The 17,763-nt window shown below is 41.0% G+C and overlaps 1 protein-coding gene across 4 annotated transcripts in view; it reads right to left on the bottom strand.

Annotated features, from left to right (window-relative positions):
• Positions 1–2,268: 2,268 nt before the first annotated feature.
• Positions 2,269–17,763, bottom strand: part of Gm2959 (predicted gene 2959) — a 69,346-nt gene continuing 53,851 nt past the window's right edge. The window contains exon 4 of one of the 4 annotated variants that reach the window (XR_001781235.1): positions 2,269–2,311. Coding sequence is in view for 1 of the 4 variants with exons in the window: in XM_017316255.1 (XP_017171744.1) it covers positions 14,055–14,235 (181 nt within the window). In the remaining 3 variants the exon portion in view is untranslated. Of the gene's footprint in view, positions 2,312–13,617; positions 14,236–17,763 lie in introns of those variants that run through there. The other 3 variants (XM_017316255.1, XM_030248243.1, XR_001781237.1) reach the window with 3 other exon arrangements.

Raw genomic sequence — 17,763 nt, 5'->3', positions numbered from 1 at the left:
TCCTGCTCAACTAAAAGCTGCATTTCCTTATGATAGATAGGTTGAACACATAGTATACAAGTACATGCCAGTATGTAAATGGGTTCTATGTGCTTGCCTTCATTGTAGTAGCACAGAATGTTGATTGATGAAGTCATTTGCTTCTTAGGGTTCATGTGAGATCACAGGCAGGACAAAATTTGCATGTATTAGATCCCAGTGGAATTGCCATATGAGTGGAAATCATTGCCTTGGGTGGGGGGCTTGTATGCTTTCTCTCCCCTTTCCCTGCATTGCAAGATGGTCTCATCACTCTGCCTAGATCTTGGCTCACACTGAAAGACAGTGAGCAGGTACTTGTCAGTCCTGTTTTCTGTCAGTGTTGCTAGAGTTCTTTACTAGAGATTATATTCTGGAGCTGACTGATCAACAGGGATGTGAGAAAGGCTTCTCTCAGCCTGAGTGTTGGTGTGAGAGATGTGAGGCTTCAAGAATGAAATTTCACTAACACTCTCAACCTAGTCTAAGAAATGTGCCCCCTGAGAAATGTTAGTGCCCAAGGGATGGACAGCAGAGTCCTGTGTTTCACATTAAACATAAGCCTTCCATAGTCCCCATTCAACTGTTTTTCTACCATCCATTGTTATCTCCTCATACTTTTCTACTCACTTATGATTTTTGGACAGAGAGAGCGACAGGTGTATATATATATATATATATATATATATATATATATATATATATATATATATAGAGAGAGAGAGAGAGAGAGAGAGAGAGAGAATGTGTTTGTGTGTGGCATAAGCATGTGTGTACCAATATGTATATTGTTGGGTGTGTTGAAAGTCCAGTTATTTATGTGAGGTTTTGTTCAGTTTTATTTTTTTGTTTTATTTATTTATTTGTGTGTTTGTTTGTTTATTGGGACAGCTTTTTTTTGTTTGTTTGTTTTTTATTCAGCCTTTCTGTAACATATTCCCTGGAAACCAGGTCTGTCACTGAACCTGAGACTTCCTGTTTTGTTTAAGCCTTCTGACCAGCATCTGTGAATCTACTGTCACCTCCCAGGCAGAGATCTTTGTAGGGTTTGGTCTCAATTAATTGTTAGGAGATTCAATTGCTCATAGCTAGGAAGATCATGGTGTTATTTTCTATAATTTTATACAAACATTTTAGTGTTTTGGGTTTTTTTATTTGTTTGTTTTTGTAACTGCCAATTCATTAACAAGGAGGAAGACAATGCTGTCTGCTTCAGGTGCCAGACACACAACTTGACTCACTGTGCCTTCTCATGAGTTTTATCTCATCATGATGGAAACTTCAGAAAGTGTTAGTAGGGAGGGGGTAGACCAGAGGTGGTCTTACCCAAGAAACCTGGGCTATATGTTTTCCATAGTGGAGTGTTTCAACAATTAATGCCTTTCTTAACCAAGAGAAACCAAGTTGCCAACATTTAAAAGTGAATGAAAACATAGATAGTCCAGCCACCTTTTCCAAATCTGACCATGTGACCTCAGATTCCCCTTCCCAGTCCTTCCCTCATTCATTACAACTTCCAGACCCTGGGTTTGGAGGCCCACCCATGAGAGAAAAAACCGCAAAGCAGGCATGGTACCCTTGGAATATGAGTATGATATGGGGAACAAAAGGAGTGCTCAAAAACAGCTAGCTGAAGAAATGAGACACAATGGGAATCCAAGGATCTCGATGTTCCTATTGAAAGAACACTTAGGAACCTAAAACAACAGCCTATCCTTCTAAGATGGGAGTGTAGGGCTCTTGGAGGTCATAGGGCAGGAGTCCAGGCACCCAGGAGTCACAAAAGATGGTTCCCTGGCCTGGTGGGAAAGCTTTGGTGTTGTTTGAGGAACCACAGAAGCCAACTTACCTGGATTATCGTGGCACTCCATCCACTGGTCCTCAAACTCCAGGGGCCCTGGGATCAAGCTTCTTCGTGAAGTTCCACTTCTGTGTCTGTCTTCTGCTGCAGGGCCTTCACAAAGCACTCTTTCTCTTGCCTGCCTCGTGGATGCTAGCAGGGATCACAGGAGATTCTCAGACCCCTGTGTCAGGAGGTGAGGACACCAGGCCAGATGTGACCTTCGTGGCCACTTCCAATCCAGCCACATGCTCTTGTCCCCCTCCCAGTTGGTCACTGCTAGCTTTCCTTCTAGGCAGAGGAGTTCCTGGACCCCTGACAGCAACCCCTTTCAGCTCTATGGTATGGAGAGGTGGCTCAGGATGTCACTTCCGGAATTATCTAGGAACCAGGTCATCCGATCTTCTCTATGGCAGCTATCTCAGAGCAGAGCTTCTCGGGCCCAATACACTCCTAGGACAGAAGGACAGTCTCCAGTTTATTGTTTTCTAATTAAACTCTTTAGTAATAAAAAGTTAAACATGTAAGCATTTTAAAAATAAAACTTAGACTCCTTTGCCTTCATTGCACTAAGATAAACCCCTGGAATCTAATGAGTGTCTTACTGTCTTCACCGAGTGGATTCATGGAATCCTACACTGCAACCCTTTGCTGATGTTGTTTTGCTGAGTCTATCATAGACATGACTTTGCTTCAGTACAGATTCCCTCTCATTGTTTTGCAGAATGCTGCATTTAAGAAAAATCAAGGCATGTTAAGTCACTAACCTCTTTTTGGCTAGCATTATTCAAGTGTGTGTGTGTGTGTGTGTGTGTGTGTGTGCGTGCGTGCACATGCACAACTGGTTTTTAAATTGGGTACTTTCTTTACTCACATTTTCCCGTTTCCAGGTTTCCCCTCATAAAAAAAAAAAAAAAAAAAAACAAAAAACCTCCCCCAATTCCCTTTCCACTTCCCTTTTTACCTTCCTACCCATTCCTGTTCCTGGCCCTGGTATTATATAGCATGAACTGTAATGTGTTGAATTGCAGCTACTGGATAATATCTATGGCTAACTGTTTTTATTGGTGCTAGAGAGTCTTATGAGAAGTAGCTAAGCTAGGTTTAAAGAGCAGAATATATTTCATCTTGGAGCTTGCTGGAGGACGTTCTTCTGAACTCTCTTTTTTAGAACTTTGAATCTTGTGTGGACCCACTTGTGTGTTCAGAGGACCGATTTGTCTGTTTTATATCATACTTGTAGAAGCAGCAAATATCTGCATGGAAAAAGTTCCTGACAAGGAAATCAGCACAGGCCCAGGCAGCACAAGTTGGGTTAATTTAAGAATCGATTACACAGCTCAGGTCTCAATACTTCCTCAGTTGTCAGGAAATGTGCTGTAATATAGCAGTGTTTTCATTGGTGTGTGTGTGTGTGTGTGTGTGTGTGTGTGTGTGTGTGTGTGTTTGTTTGTTTGTGTGTGTGTGTATGTGTGTGTATATATATATCGTTGTATGTGTTTTTGCCCAGGTGTTTGTGAGCATGTTTATGTGTCATATTTATGTAATGGTAGCTGCTTGTTGTAGGTGCAATATATAGTACTGTTCATTCATGTATTCTTTTCTTTTATGTGTGTGTGTATGTATATGTGAAGGCACGTATTCATGTGTCTCTGTACACATATGTATGTATTTGATTGTATATATTCACATAGTCACTCTGTGAGCAAACACCTTAAATGATATAATAGATGACAACTTAAAAGAGAAAAGTACTCTGTCAGTTCATTTTGCATTGGGGAAACAGCTCCTCATCATACCTGTCCACCTAGCTCACTAGAACAAATGGAGACAAACATGGTGTAAAGTCAGATATCGAAGGGTTTGTAGAGGGAAATGTGCTTATCTGTATTGAAATCATTTGTAAGACAAGAAAGATTCCACTTCACTCCAGTCAGAATGGCTAAGATCAAAAACTCAGGTGACAGCAGATGTGGGCGAGGATGTGGAGAAAGGGGAACACTCCTTCATGGTTGGTGGGATTGCAAACTTGTACAACCACTCTGGAAATCAGTCTGGCGGTTCCTCAGAAAATTGGACATAGTACTACCGGAGGATCCCGAAATACCTCTCCTGGGCATATATCCAGAAGATGTCCCAACCAGTAAGAAGAACACATGCTCCACTATGTTCATAGCAGCCTTGTTTATAATAGCCAGAAGCTGGAAAGAACCCAGATGCCCCTCAACAGAGGAATGGATACAGAAAATGTGGTACATTTACACAATGGAATACTACTCAGCTATTAAAAAAAATGAATTTATGAAATTCCTAGGCAAATGGATGGACCTGGAGGGTATCATCCTGAGTGAAGTAACCCAATCACAAAGGAACTCGCACAATATGTACTCAGTGATAAGTGGATAATAGCCCAGAAACTTAGGATACCCAAGATATAAGATACAACTTGCCAAACGCATGAAATTCAAGAAGAACGGAGACCAAAGTGTACACACTTTACCCTTTCTTAGAAATGGGAACAAAACACCCATAGAAGGAGTTATAGAGACAAAATTTGGAGCTGTGACGAAAGGATGGACCATCTAGTGACTGCCATATAGAGAGATCCATCCCATAATCAGCTTCCAAATGCTGACACCATTGCATACACTAGCAAGATTTCGCTGAAAGGACCCAGTTATAGCTCTCTCTGGTGAGACTATGCCGGGGCCTAGCAAACACAGAAGTGGATGATCACAGTCAGCTATTGGATGGGTCACATGGCCCCCAGTGGAGGAGCTAGAGAAATTACCCAAGGAGCTATAGGGAACTGCAACCCTATAGGTGGAACATCAATATGAACCAACCAGTACCCGGGAGCTCTTGTCTTTAGCTGCATATGTATCAAAAGATGGCCTAGTCGGCCATCACTGCAAAGAGAGGCCCATTGGACTTGCAAACTTTATATGCCCCAGTACAGGGGAACGCCAGGGCCAAAAAGGGGGAGTGGGTGGGTAGGGGATTGGGGGGGTGGGTATGGGGGACCTTTGGGATAGCATTGAAAATATAATCAAGGAAAATACCTAAAAAAAAAAAAAGGAAGGTAAAACCTGGAATTAGCAATGAGCCTGCTGTGCTGCTGTGTTAAACCCATTTGGCTGAAAGTCAAAAAGGCTGGCTAAGCCTTTGTGTTCCCTCTCTGCACATCATGAATAGTGACTGCACAGTGGAGGACCAGGGGGCTTCTTGCATCTTCTTGGCATCCTAGTTTATTTTCATCCTCGCCTGCTACCATTTTCTTTCCAACTTTGTCTATGCTTCACTCAGTCTCCCTTCCTTGGAGTTTGTTCAGGGTGTTATGATTTGAAAGACTGAGTTGTTTGGAGTTGAGACTGTCCCAAGCCGAAGGGCCATAAGTATGGTGAAGTGTAAGAACAGGGCTGCCTCAGACAGCCCCTTAGGCTCATGATAGTCAGAAGCGCAAACACTATGTTCTGTCTGTAGCCCTCTGTAATTCCTGTTATTAAAAACAGCTTTAAAGTTTCACCAGCTCAGGACAGGTATTCTTGCTTCCTGGAGTTCCAGTACAGAACTCCCAGCACCATGTCTGCCCATAGGATGCCGTGCTTTTGCCAAGGCAAAAATGTACTAAATTATTGAAAAATATAAGCCCAGTTTCAACCTCCCACATCCAAGGCTACATTTTTCTACCATCTAAGTAGTGTAGCTGCATTTCCATCCAGGTCAATACCAGACAGTGGGATTATGGAAAATATAGTATAACATCTCTGCATTTGGTCTGCCCAGTGGCTTTTCCACACCTTTACTGCAGGGCAAAAAAGCAAAACCAAACTAAGAGAAGGAGGTAGTATGGAGGTGGGATAACTGACTGAAGACTTTTGAAAGGCTATATGGAAACCAACAATTGTAGAACCATTATAATATACAAATCCATATAAACGAGGTTTAAATAGAATTAATCTCTTATGCTGACAATGCCTCCCCTAAAACCCATAAACTATCAAATGAAAAACCCAGGGGCAGTTTTAGATTATTTTGTTTTGGGTTGTTCATCATTGAAGTCTAATACCCACTCAAGAAACATTAAACATTAAGCATTACATTATACTACACTTCACTACAACCCCAAACAATGTGTGTATCTCTCCATGTTAAAATGTTCATGTGTACTACATATATCAGACACAGACACACACATTTTTATAAAAAATTTTTTATCTAACAACCACTGAAAAATGTCATGCCCTGTCCCCGACTTTCCATTCTTCAGAGAACGATGATCTGTAAGCAGAGCCAAAAGTTAGAAATGCATAAGGCATTCAGTACTTAGTGAAATCTTTGGTCCTGTGTAACCGCCTAGGCTGCCCCTACCATTTCTCATTGCATGTCATCTGCTCCTCACTGTCATGGTGACTTTCTTCTACTCTGTCCTGTCGTCTCGTCATACTTGGAAAACCTACTGAGATTTGTTGAAAGTTGTCCCTTTTTTGTGTTAATAATCAAAGGGAAGTAGACTAGAATAAAACCTGTGTTGCTGTAAATCTCTCCAACCCAAATATATCCCGGCAAGCAAAATTACAACCTGATTACATGCAGTGCACCTATATTGGACAGATCTACATTACCATCGTTCTGAGCTTATGAGACCTCTTAGAACTTGCAGTTTCTCCAGACCATGTGCTTCTGCTCCACTTTTCTCCTTCTTCCTCCTCCTCTGTGTCCTCTCCCTCTTCCATTTTCTTCTTCTTTTCCTCCCCCTCCCCTTCTGCTCCACCTTCCCTTTTACCTGCCCAGTCATCAGCTCTCCTTTATTTTACAAATTAAAATGGGAATCAGGTTTACAGAAAAATCACCTGAGTGCTGACTCATTCCTCTTTCACAAAAACTCACAGGAGAACAGAATTAAGATCTTACATGATTAGCCCCAGGGCTTCCACAGCAACCCTGTGATGGCATCATCTCCAGTGTCCTCTCTATTATTCCTGCTAGATAAAACCTGGGGCAACGCCCTTGAGCTTCAGTGAATGTCAACCCTGGTGATGCATGCTGACCTCTGGAGGTGTCATTCTACTAAAGTCTCACCCCTATACTCTACAGTCTTTGACTCTAAACAGCAGGAATGGGATCAGGCATAGGTGTCTTCCAGGAAGCTCTAATGGTTATTGTAAAACTCAGGCACTGCCCTAAGCCACAATGTTACCTTCTCCCTCATTAGAGCAGGATTCTCTAATCCCAAGAAATAGAGATTTGGTGCAAACTAATAAGAGGCCATCAGGACTTTGAGACAGATGGTCTAGGGAGGAAAAGGGCAAGATTAGAAATTTTGCATCTGAGGCCCCTTCAGGAGGTTTTCGTGTTTTTAAAATGCCCTTGCACAAACACCAAAGATGCAAGTCTGGTACATTCTACAGGAAACAAACAGATCCCATGTGAGTGGAGGCTGACATCATTTCCCCTGAAATAAACTTCAGCAAATGTTTGAAGAATAGCCATTTGATAAGTCCCATGTTGATTTTCTGGAGCTATCATTACAAAGTACCACAAAGTGGATGCCTTAATCAATACAGGATTTTTATCCTCTATTCTGAAATTCAGGAGTTCAAAACTATGGTGACTTAATTTCTTCTCCTGTTGCTGTGATATAATATCCTTAGACAAGGGCTAGCTTTCTTTGCTACCCAGGCAATTTGCAGGGCCTGCTCTCCTGAGTGCTTCAGCTTGTGAGGAGCAGAGCCAGGTGTAACACTGTCGGGTAGCTTAACCTGATATCTAGTGATGCTATTTGTGCAGGTAGATAACAGCTTGACATTAGTCTTTACATGACTAAACTGTCCCGAGTAGCAGTGTGGACTGAGACACTTCCTTTTCTCTTTCAGATAGATATTCCTAGGCTTGAAAGCATTCTGTCAGCCACTCTCAAGGACCAATCTTGTAGAATCCAAACTGACTATGGAGTCTCAAATGGCCACTTGTCTTGTAGCTGTTGTAGCAGATGAATGAAGTTACAGGCCTGGAATGTAAATCAGGGAGCATGGACTATTATTAGGTTTAATCATAGGACTTGGAGGTCAAAGAGAAGGAAAAATTAACTCATCTCATCCAGACTTGTTGGAGAAAAAAAACTGAGGCTCGATGGAGGCTTTAAAGTCTGCCACCCTCCTCATAGATTCCTCCCAGACTCCATTTATTGCCCTTAATTGAGTAGATATATTCTCAGGAGAAAGTTTTCATAGTTGGGGTATAACCCAGAATATAAATACGAATACATAGATTATTAAATTCTGTGTCTGTGGTGACTGGCTGATGAGATGGCTCAGTGGAAAAGGTAATTCGACCAAGCATAGAGACCTGAGTTGCTTTCCTGTGACCCACATCATAGCCAAGAAAAAACTCCATCAGTTGTCCTCTGACTTTCATGTAGGTGGGGGTGCCAGGTCTTAGCAGCTCAAGTTTTCCACTGCTCACTTACACTGAGAACTCTCCATCTGATACACACATGTAATTATATGACTCCGTGCACCATTTGAGAGGTTCAGTACTTTTTAATTTTCACTTTTGTTGCCCAGAAGCTAGAGAAACCAAGGAGGCCAGCATCGGACCATCACCTGAAACACAGCTTAGGGATTATGGATATAGGGAACTTGTAACTGAGGTGTGAACATCATGTGTTCCAAACTGCTCTAAATGGTTTTCAATACATGCATGGCCAACTGTAGTAGATGCTGTTATTTCATTGCTGTTTCTTTGTTGCTATAGTTTTGTTTTACTGTCTACCTCTGATTACATCAAAGAGATACAAAAACTGTGATGAAATTTGCAGTAATCCCTGTGGCCTGTTGAAGCCTCATTAGCTGTCAGAGTCTGCTTTAGTGAGGATGCTGGCCTGGATGATGTACAGCTGCTTCGGGTCGCCTGTACTGTCATATGCTAATATCTTCTTCTGCAAAATAGCAGTTATCAGTGACACAGAGTGAAATGATTTACAGTGCTCGCACTCCTAGGTTTAAGCAGACACCAGTTGCAAAGTACAAAGGACCCTAAGATGGAGGCATATGCCCAGGCTGACAACAGTAGGCTATGAAACGATTAAATTGACCTGGGAGTTGACAGTGGAATGTGAGGTGCAGGCAGAGGCCTAGTGCAGAGTGTCTGACAGTTTTCCAGGTAGAAGGTATTCCCAGCACTAGAATGTCTTTGGATCTGTGCTCTAGGCAGCATAAGGAGAGTAATGAAAGTCACTGTCTTGTGAATTTGCTACTGAGACAATTGCTTCCTCTTCTCAATATACACAGTGGAGTTGGCTCAGGGTCAAGAAGAAAGAGCCATAGCTGTTGTTCATTCCTCTGTAGAACATTCTCCTTCTCTTTTCAGCCCACATAATCATGTACCACCTTGTTCCCTGGACATTCACATGACAGGGATGTAGTCCTACTTTCCTGTTATGTGTACCAGAAGATCACTTTAAAATGGCCCAGATGATCTAGTTCAATCTTGCAAGACACAATAATCTAGCCTAGTATGGTGGCACTCGCCTTTAATACCAGGAGAGGCACAGGCAGACAGAATGCTATGAAATCAATGCAGACTAAACAGTGGGTGGATATTATGTATTTTTTATTCAGGATGAAGTCAAATAAGTTCCTGAGGTTGGAGGTTTTAGGTTTACCTGTTAAGGGGACTTTGTACTTGTAGGAAGGGATAATGCAAATATTCACAGATAAATTGTGGAACCCAGGCCTTCATTCAACTCCAAGGCAAGTGCATCCAGGGGACTAATGAATAATCTGCTTTGGGGATTCTGACCAGCCTAACAGAAGAGTATTAAACATAGTAATTATAAGGAAATAGTCCCACTAGTTCATATACAGTAAGATGCATAGCCCACATTTGGACGGTTTTTTTTTTTTTTGGCACCATGTATTTCCATGACTGATGTGGGTACATGGTGTCAGGAGACACAGAAGAAGGCCTCATAGCCCTTGAAACTAGAGTTACTTACATCTCACAATATTGCTTGAAATCCCAGCACTTGGGAGAGGAGGTCAGAATCAGGAGTTCAGGTGCATCCTTGACTACAGAAGGAATTTAAGTCACCTTCATTACTCTAAGAACTTCATGGAGTTTCCATCTGTTGCTATGTATTGCAATGCTAAATTCTGTTCCTAGGAAGGTCTGGAACTAGGAGAGAATTCTTCTATCAAAAGATTTTGTTGTGCAAATATTGTTGCTTAATTTAAAACCATTAGTAAAATAAAATTGGCTACTGGTGTTTACTGGAGGGATTAGACATATGTGAGGTTTTAGTTATCTGGTTGTGGGTGGAGAACTGAACGAAAAGAGGAGAAACTAGAAAAAAGGGAGAATGCGCCGTGGAGGAGCTGCACCATGAGGGCATATGGAGGAGAAACAGCAAGGATTTGGGGTGCAGCACTGGAAAGGTAGCCAGGTGAGCTGTTAGAAAAGCAGATTAGGGGTCACCCCACCCACCGTAATTGTTTCTATTTTTGTTTTTTTAAGACAGGGTTCCATGTATATCCCTGGCTGTCCTGGAACTCACTTTGTAGATCAGGATGGCCTCAAACTCAGAAATCCTCCTGCCTCTGCCTGGCAAGTGCTGGGAGTAAAAGTGAGCACCACCACCTCACAGTAATCATCAAAGCCAAATGATATAAGCATAGTCTGAGTCATTTGTTTGGAAGCAAGTCAGGATGAGTTTAAATTGGTTCTACTAAAACTTTGTCTCAAAACTGAAGGTGATGGGGAAGGAGAAGAGCATTGTCTGGAGGGGAGGGGAGGGAAGACCATGGAGAAAACGGTCAAAGACATACTTGAACAGAAAGTCTTCAAGAAAGAAAGGATGTGCATTTTTTTCATTGAATTATTTATTTATTTCCATCTGATCACAGCCCCTCCCTCTCTTCCCAGTCAGACTCAATGTCCCACTCCCCCCAATTCCCTATTCCCTTCTCCCCAGAGAAAGGGACCCTCTTTTTTTTTTCCTAGTACCAACCCACCATGGCATATCAAGTTGCATCAGGAATGAGTGCATTCTCTCTCACTGAGCCCAGACAGGGCAGCCCAGCTAGGGAAAAGAGATCTAAAGGCAGGTAACAGAGTCTAAATCCGAGGCAGCACCCACTCCAATTGTTAGTCACCCACATGAAGACCAAGATGCACATCTATTTCATTTATGTAAGGGTCCTAGTTCAAGCCCTACATGGTGTTGGCTCATTGTTCAGTCTCTGTGAACCCCAAGGGCCCAGATTAGTTGACTGAAGGTCCTCTTGATTAGTTGACTGTAGATTAGTTGACTGTAGGTCCTCTTGTGGCTTCCTAACCCTTCTGGCTAATACAACCCTTCTACCAACACTTCCACAAGACTCTCTGACCACAGCCTACTGTTTGGCAGTGGGTATCTGCATTTTTACACTTAAAGGGTGATGGAAAGAGCATGCAATTAGAGGGAATGCCCACTATAGGTCACAATGGAAACCTCTCAGCAGCTTGCAGCAGCTACTTGTAAAAAAGGATGGTGTCTGTGGTCTTGAGAAGCAGGAGACACATTCCTCCTGGGTACTTGCCATTTGAAATTAGGGATTGCCTGATGTAGGCTGTGATAGAAACATCTCAATAGCCTGTGGAAGCTCTTCATACTAAAATGTAATTCCCTTTTATCTTAATCATAGCCCTGTACAATGACTGTATAAAATTCATTGTGGATAACAGCTTTTCAGCTGGCCTTGATATGTATAATTATTCTATTATATCTGAATTTCCTATTTCTTTCTTCTTCTGCTCTGGTGGAGTCTGTGAACCTCGATGTTTCTTGATGTAATGATTCTTAAACTATGAAAAATTGAGATATAAGGGCTCAGTACAGCACAGTTTAAAATGTTCCAGATGTATGCTGTGTGTTCTCATCTTGGAAACAATGTAATGATAACTGTGTAATTGTAGTTCCAGATTAATGCATAACTTTCAAAGAAAGTTTGAAGAAATTATTAGAAAATGAAAGAGAGATAACATTGGGAACCGAGAAATGTAAAAGTTATTGATGTTCTAAAATTAGTTTCACACAACATTTGAGAATAGTCCTGAATAGTAAAGTATAGAATATGTCATACTGTATTCCAGTCAAACTAAGTCAAAACGCTGGGACTCTTACAAGGGTTATTGTGTGCAATGTACAGAAGCAGAAAGCTAGCAGAAGTACTGAGTTAAGGGTCAAGTACCTCTGACCCATTCAGTGCTTTTGTAGAGGCTTTCCCAGCAGAGCCCTACCCTGCAAAGCAGGTGTTGGATCTCCAGTAGACACCAGCTACTCAAATGGATACCATGTTTCCTTTTGTAAAGAAATGGAAGAGTCCATTCAGCCACCACCTGGAAGGCTCTATCTCATTTTCAGAGCCACTTCAATTGTAGGATTTTAACTTAGCACCAGCTCCATTGTCTTATGCCAGTATTCTCTGCATTGCCCAATTTCCTGTGGTAGTGTCAGTGATGAGCTCTGCACTATGATTTGTCCCTGTTACCTGGTGTTGCTGCTCCCAAAACCTGCTTCTCCGATCCAAAGAGAAACTTCAAATCACATTCTAAACTGTTTTGGCTCTGAAAGGAAATGGGTGCTATTACTTTGTTACAACAAACTAAAAATACCTCAAGAAACACTTTCTATAGGTATGATCCATTCCACTAATATAGCACACAAAGAAGGACAAAAGTCCATATTAGGGAATGGAGAAATAGCTCTTCATTTGAGAATATTTTTCTCAAAGATCCACATGGCATCTAACAGTCCTCTGTCATTTTAGTTCCAGGTGAAACCCAATAACTTTTTCTGGCCTTTGGGGAATGTCATGCAAGTGTTGCACAGACCTACAGAAGGCAAATCATGCATAAATATAAAATAAATCCAAATAACAAACAGAATCGCCACTGGGTGGGGGCGAAACGAGGGCGAAAACTCATCGAGCATATGGGCCTGGATTTTGTCTCTGCTTTTAAAAACATCTGGATACTGATTACTGAACTACACACTGTGCTTGTGTTAAAACCCCAAAAAGGAACCAAATGTATTGTCAAGCACAAAATTCACCCTCAGAATAAAGAAAAACAACAAAATAACCAAAAATATAATACATCCCTATCTCAAAAGGTCCTAAAATTGAATATCTGTAGAAGTATTTACCACTGATAGAACATTGGAAGGAAAGCAGAAGCATACATGTGTGTGTTTTCTACCAGCTTTTATATTCCCTTAGAATATGTTTTTATTTCCTGAAAGACATTTCAGAAATACTGATATATTTCTCATTAATTTGTTCAACACTGTCATTCACAGTATTTTAGTAGCAGCTAAATATTTGACATGCAAGTATACAGCATGGATAATTTTTCCATCTTGAAGTTGGAATCCACAGAGTTGGACACACTAGACACACTGAATGTACAATCTATTACTTTTGTAGCTCAGTCTGGCTGGGAAGTCATTTTGGAACCCAAGCCCCTTACTTGGATCCATCTGTGTCTGATAGTTGTGGGATTTCAATAGGGTGATACGACACCTGAATAAAGAAGTTTCTTAAGAGTGAAGAGTTAGAGATCACTGTTTTATTCATAAGAATACATCCAATTTACTCAATAGTAACTAAAAGTGGGCAGTCAATATATACAGTGTATAGTCTTATCAAAATATTAAATCAATTTTAAAACAAAACAACACCAAAGAAACAAACAACAAAACTTCTAATGAAACTAAAGAAAACCAAAGAACAAAAGTAATCAAAGCTCAAACCAAAATCTAAAAGCAAGAATTGTGCTAAAGAGCCTTCTTTGGCTGTCATTTAGCAGCACAGACTTACAGCCCATGGCTGTCTTTGGCAACACAGTAGAAAATAAGTTACTTCTGATAACAGTCTTTACAAGAGGAATGTAAGTAGGTCTCTTTTTTGGAGTACGGTTTTGAAGAATATGGACACCCAAGACTAAGCAGAAAACATGTTACAGAATTTAGGTCAAAGTCTTTGTGATTTTGTAGAATGATTTTGTAATTTTCCTTGATGACCTATCAGGACAAGAAAAATTTACACTCTCAGAATCTTCCTGTTTTCCCAGCAGCTCTTGATGTGTCTCAGCACATGTCTGAATCCCTCTGCATGTTCACTCTTGCTGAGCCAGAGCCCAGATGATTTAAGGGCTATTCATTGCAAGGAAACAAAAGTAAAGGAAGAAAATGCAGCAGATGATAGCCATGGTTACTGGGGATGAGATGAAATATTTGCTTTGTACATGCAGAGATCCCCCTATAGAAGTTATCTTCAAAGGAGACCTTGTGCTGGTCTGTTCCATGTTCCAGTTTCTGCTGGAGTATTTCACACCTAGGGCAGGAAGGAACAATGGCCCGGTTATTGTTTTTCTTTTTTTTGGTTTTTCAAGACAGGATTTCTCTGTATAGCCCTGGCTGTCCTGGAACTCACTCTGTAATGCCTGGCTGGCCTCAAACTCAGAAATCTGCCTGCCTCTGCCTCCCAAGTGCTGGGATTAAAGGCGTGCACTACCACGCCCGGCCCCGGTTACTGTTTTTCAATTCAGCTCTATGTCCCACACTAGATCTATTCAGCTGGACAATCTATTATTATGACCTATCATCTGCTGAGGTCATTACCTGCACCCCCAAGTGTCATACAGCACTTGGGCTTGTAATTATTTCTCAGCTTTTAGAAATGGCTAGAAACTGAGCTGTGAACTACATACCTTACTGGAGTTGAAAAGAAAACCACTATATTACTCCAATAGTCCAGGTATAATATATTGAATAATAACATTGTAGGAATGTCCAAATCTGAGTTCAAGGGAGATGTGAACAACCTAGAAAACCATGTGGATGCCTTATAGGGAACCTGCCTAGAATTGAAGTGAAGGCTATGATTATTTCTCTAGTGCTGGATCCTGACAGGGTTCCACTCATCAACCCCTATATCTGGAAATACCCAGAGAAAACACATCACATGAAATCCACAGGCACTTCATGAGGCCTAAATTAAGAAAGAATGTGCTAACTGAAAATATTCCCATGGCTAGGAACTGAATTTTTAAAATGATGGCCATGAAGGAATATAACAACACACCTGTATATCTAAGCCTGTTGTAGAGCACTCTGTCAAATATACAAATTATTTGTATTCACATAACACTAGCACCTTATACTTCAGCAAACTGTTTAGATTCCCCAGTTAATGCTATTAGAAAAATCTCCCAGGATATTTTGTAGACATAAAAAACAAATCTTAAATGGGATAGGTACATAGTGGGCAAAGCATATAGACAGCTCAGTCAGAGATATGCTTTCCCCTCATGAACCAGGGTTTCTTGTACATTATTCAATCTGTCTTAGCAAGTTCCAAAGGCTGTGTAGATTAGGCTTCTCTGCCAGCAAAGGATCACGTGTTGGTGGTGGACTAGCCTCTCCTTCACTGTTTCAGTCTTGTCCCAAAGTAAACAGTTCCTTCCATTAGAGGCTCCCTTTATCATGGCCTGACCGACTTGGTGTCCAAAGGTATGATCCCAGAAAAATAGGAAGTCATTATAAATAGGATCCAATGGAACAATGTTCTTCAAATAATATAACTGTGTCAGGGATATTTGGAGTAATATGAGGCTAACTAGTTGAACGTCAACTACTTGCATGGATTATCTCACACTGAGCAATAGTTCATGAAAGGGCTGCATCACATAGTACATTTTCACTCTTTAGCTGATGGACATCAGGATATCATCTTCTTCCAGACTACTCTGAGGATCATTACAGACCTCATGTACCTAGAGACTCTGTGTATATCTACTCCTTGTTTTGGAATCTCTGGGTCAAAGGGGACTTCTTTTCTACTTTCTGAACCTTGCTTCTCAAACACCTACCTGATTTTATACTACCAGACCTGTCTGAAGGTGCTCATTTCTCCCAACCCCCATTTAGGCTGATTTTAACATTGAGAAAATGATTTGGAATAACAGCAATTGCAGAATGCTACACAGATAAAATAGTGTGAGTTCTTTAGATTATTATGACCCTCAAGGGGCTCCTGAAACGCCCTGTTTTGCAGCACAGCTATGGGAATTCTGCTGGATGCAGGTACAGCTACAAGCAACTCAATCTCTCAATGATTAGAATCCAAACCAAATTATAAGGCAAAGTTTTACTGAGTAGAGGAAGCTGGAAAGGCAATGGTAGCCAGCAATGTGGAAAGAATCTGGAATGCTGAGAAGACACAGTGAGCCACCTGACATTACAGTGGGCCTTCACAATTCTTCCAGAGCAGAAAAGGGACATAACAGGATTTTATATACTAACCTCCTCCTCAACTCTATGTACCATATTCCGATGATTTTCTCCAAAAGATTTCAATGTGGTTCAGTAATATGGGCCCTAGCCAGTGGAAAGTCTGACTTTACATGAGCTTTTGTGTCCCTTTTTTTCCCCTTGGGAGCTAGGTAGAGTTGCATACTAAATGGACTGCTGTATTTGATTTTTCATGGGTGCAATCTGAAATCTCAGGGCCTTTACTCATCAGGCTTGGTCGGTAGAGACGGACACGATTGGATGTCTAGACAAACGGACACACAAACACATATACACACACAAACACTGTTGTATATTCAAGCATCCATACCACGAACACTTACAAAGGCATTTTGCATTACACAAACACACAACTTAGAATAAACACACTGAGTCACAGCTGGTACACACACACCACATACCACACAAAGACTGACAGAAAAACACATACATCAATGAAATTCTTGCTCTTATCTAGCATATTTTTGTTGTATGAGCATGTAGTGGGACCTACGATGTGTACAAGGCTTTTATACTCAAGGGGGCTTTGCAGCCCTGACCTGTACTTATCTCCTCTTCAGGAACTTTTTCTATGCAAATACTTGCTGGCCCTACAAGGACATTACAATCTCTACACAGATATCCTGGACAACGTAGCACTAAATTGCCAAGAAAGAGCTTTCTACCTATAGCCTTCAGTAAGCCACATTTTGACTCATCAGTCCCCTCACTAAACCTACACTGAGTCCTTTTTAGCATCCGACGAAGACTGTGACTTTTGATCATTACTCAGGAACTTTTCAACACATTACATATTATGTGATATTAAATCATCCTCAATATCAGTCAGGAGAAATCTAGTTAAATGACCTGCTGTGACATTTCTGTAATGCAGCACTCTGCACAAATCTGAGTGAGAATCTATCCTGAAACAAAGCCTTGTCCAAAATATATTTAGCAAAACAATGTCAGCAGAGTCATGCACTATAGGCTTCTATGTATGCCCATGGTTAAGCCAATAAGACAAGCCAGAATCTCCCAGACAACAACTCTAAGCAGGAAAAATTAAGAAATCTAATACTTATTTTAAAAATAGTAGTATTGTTTAATGATTTGTTGGTAGTAGACAGGAGATGAAAAGTCTACTGGACATCAAACAACAGGAAGGATCAGGTTTTTTGAGAGATCTAGGCCCAAAGAAATAAGTTAAGAATGACTACACAAAATCAGATGTCCTTAACTGGCCTTACAAAATACACACAAAGGTACAAATTGGCATAAGCACCCATAAACACACATACACAAGCACACACACACATAAAAACAAGGGAGCAAAAAACAACGAAGAATCTGTCATGCTAGAGGAACAAATATTTTAGACTATGCAGAGCAGATGTTTAAACTGAGAAATTCAACTCTAGTCTTCTCACTAGAGAAATAGAAATCCCTAAAGAACATTCTTCTTGGTAAGAATGAGGGGTATATATGGAGAAATTATTTCATGAAGCCTCAAAACTCTCACACCAACTGAGATTGTGAGAAGCCTTTCCCACATCCCTGCTCATTCAGT

The sequence above is a fragment of the Mus musculus genome, chromosome 14, assembly GCF_000001635.26.
Source record: "Mus musculus strain C57BL/6J chromosome 14, GRCm38.p6 C57BL/6J".
In the NCBI taxonomy this organism is placed as follows: Eukaryota; Metazoa; Chordata; class Mammalia; order Rodentia; family Muridae; genus Mus; species Mus musculus.
Note: the sequence above shows the minus strand (reverse complement) of the source record. Positions and strands in the feature narration are given on the sequence as shown.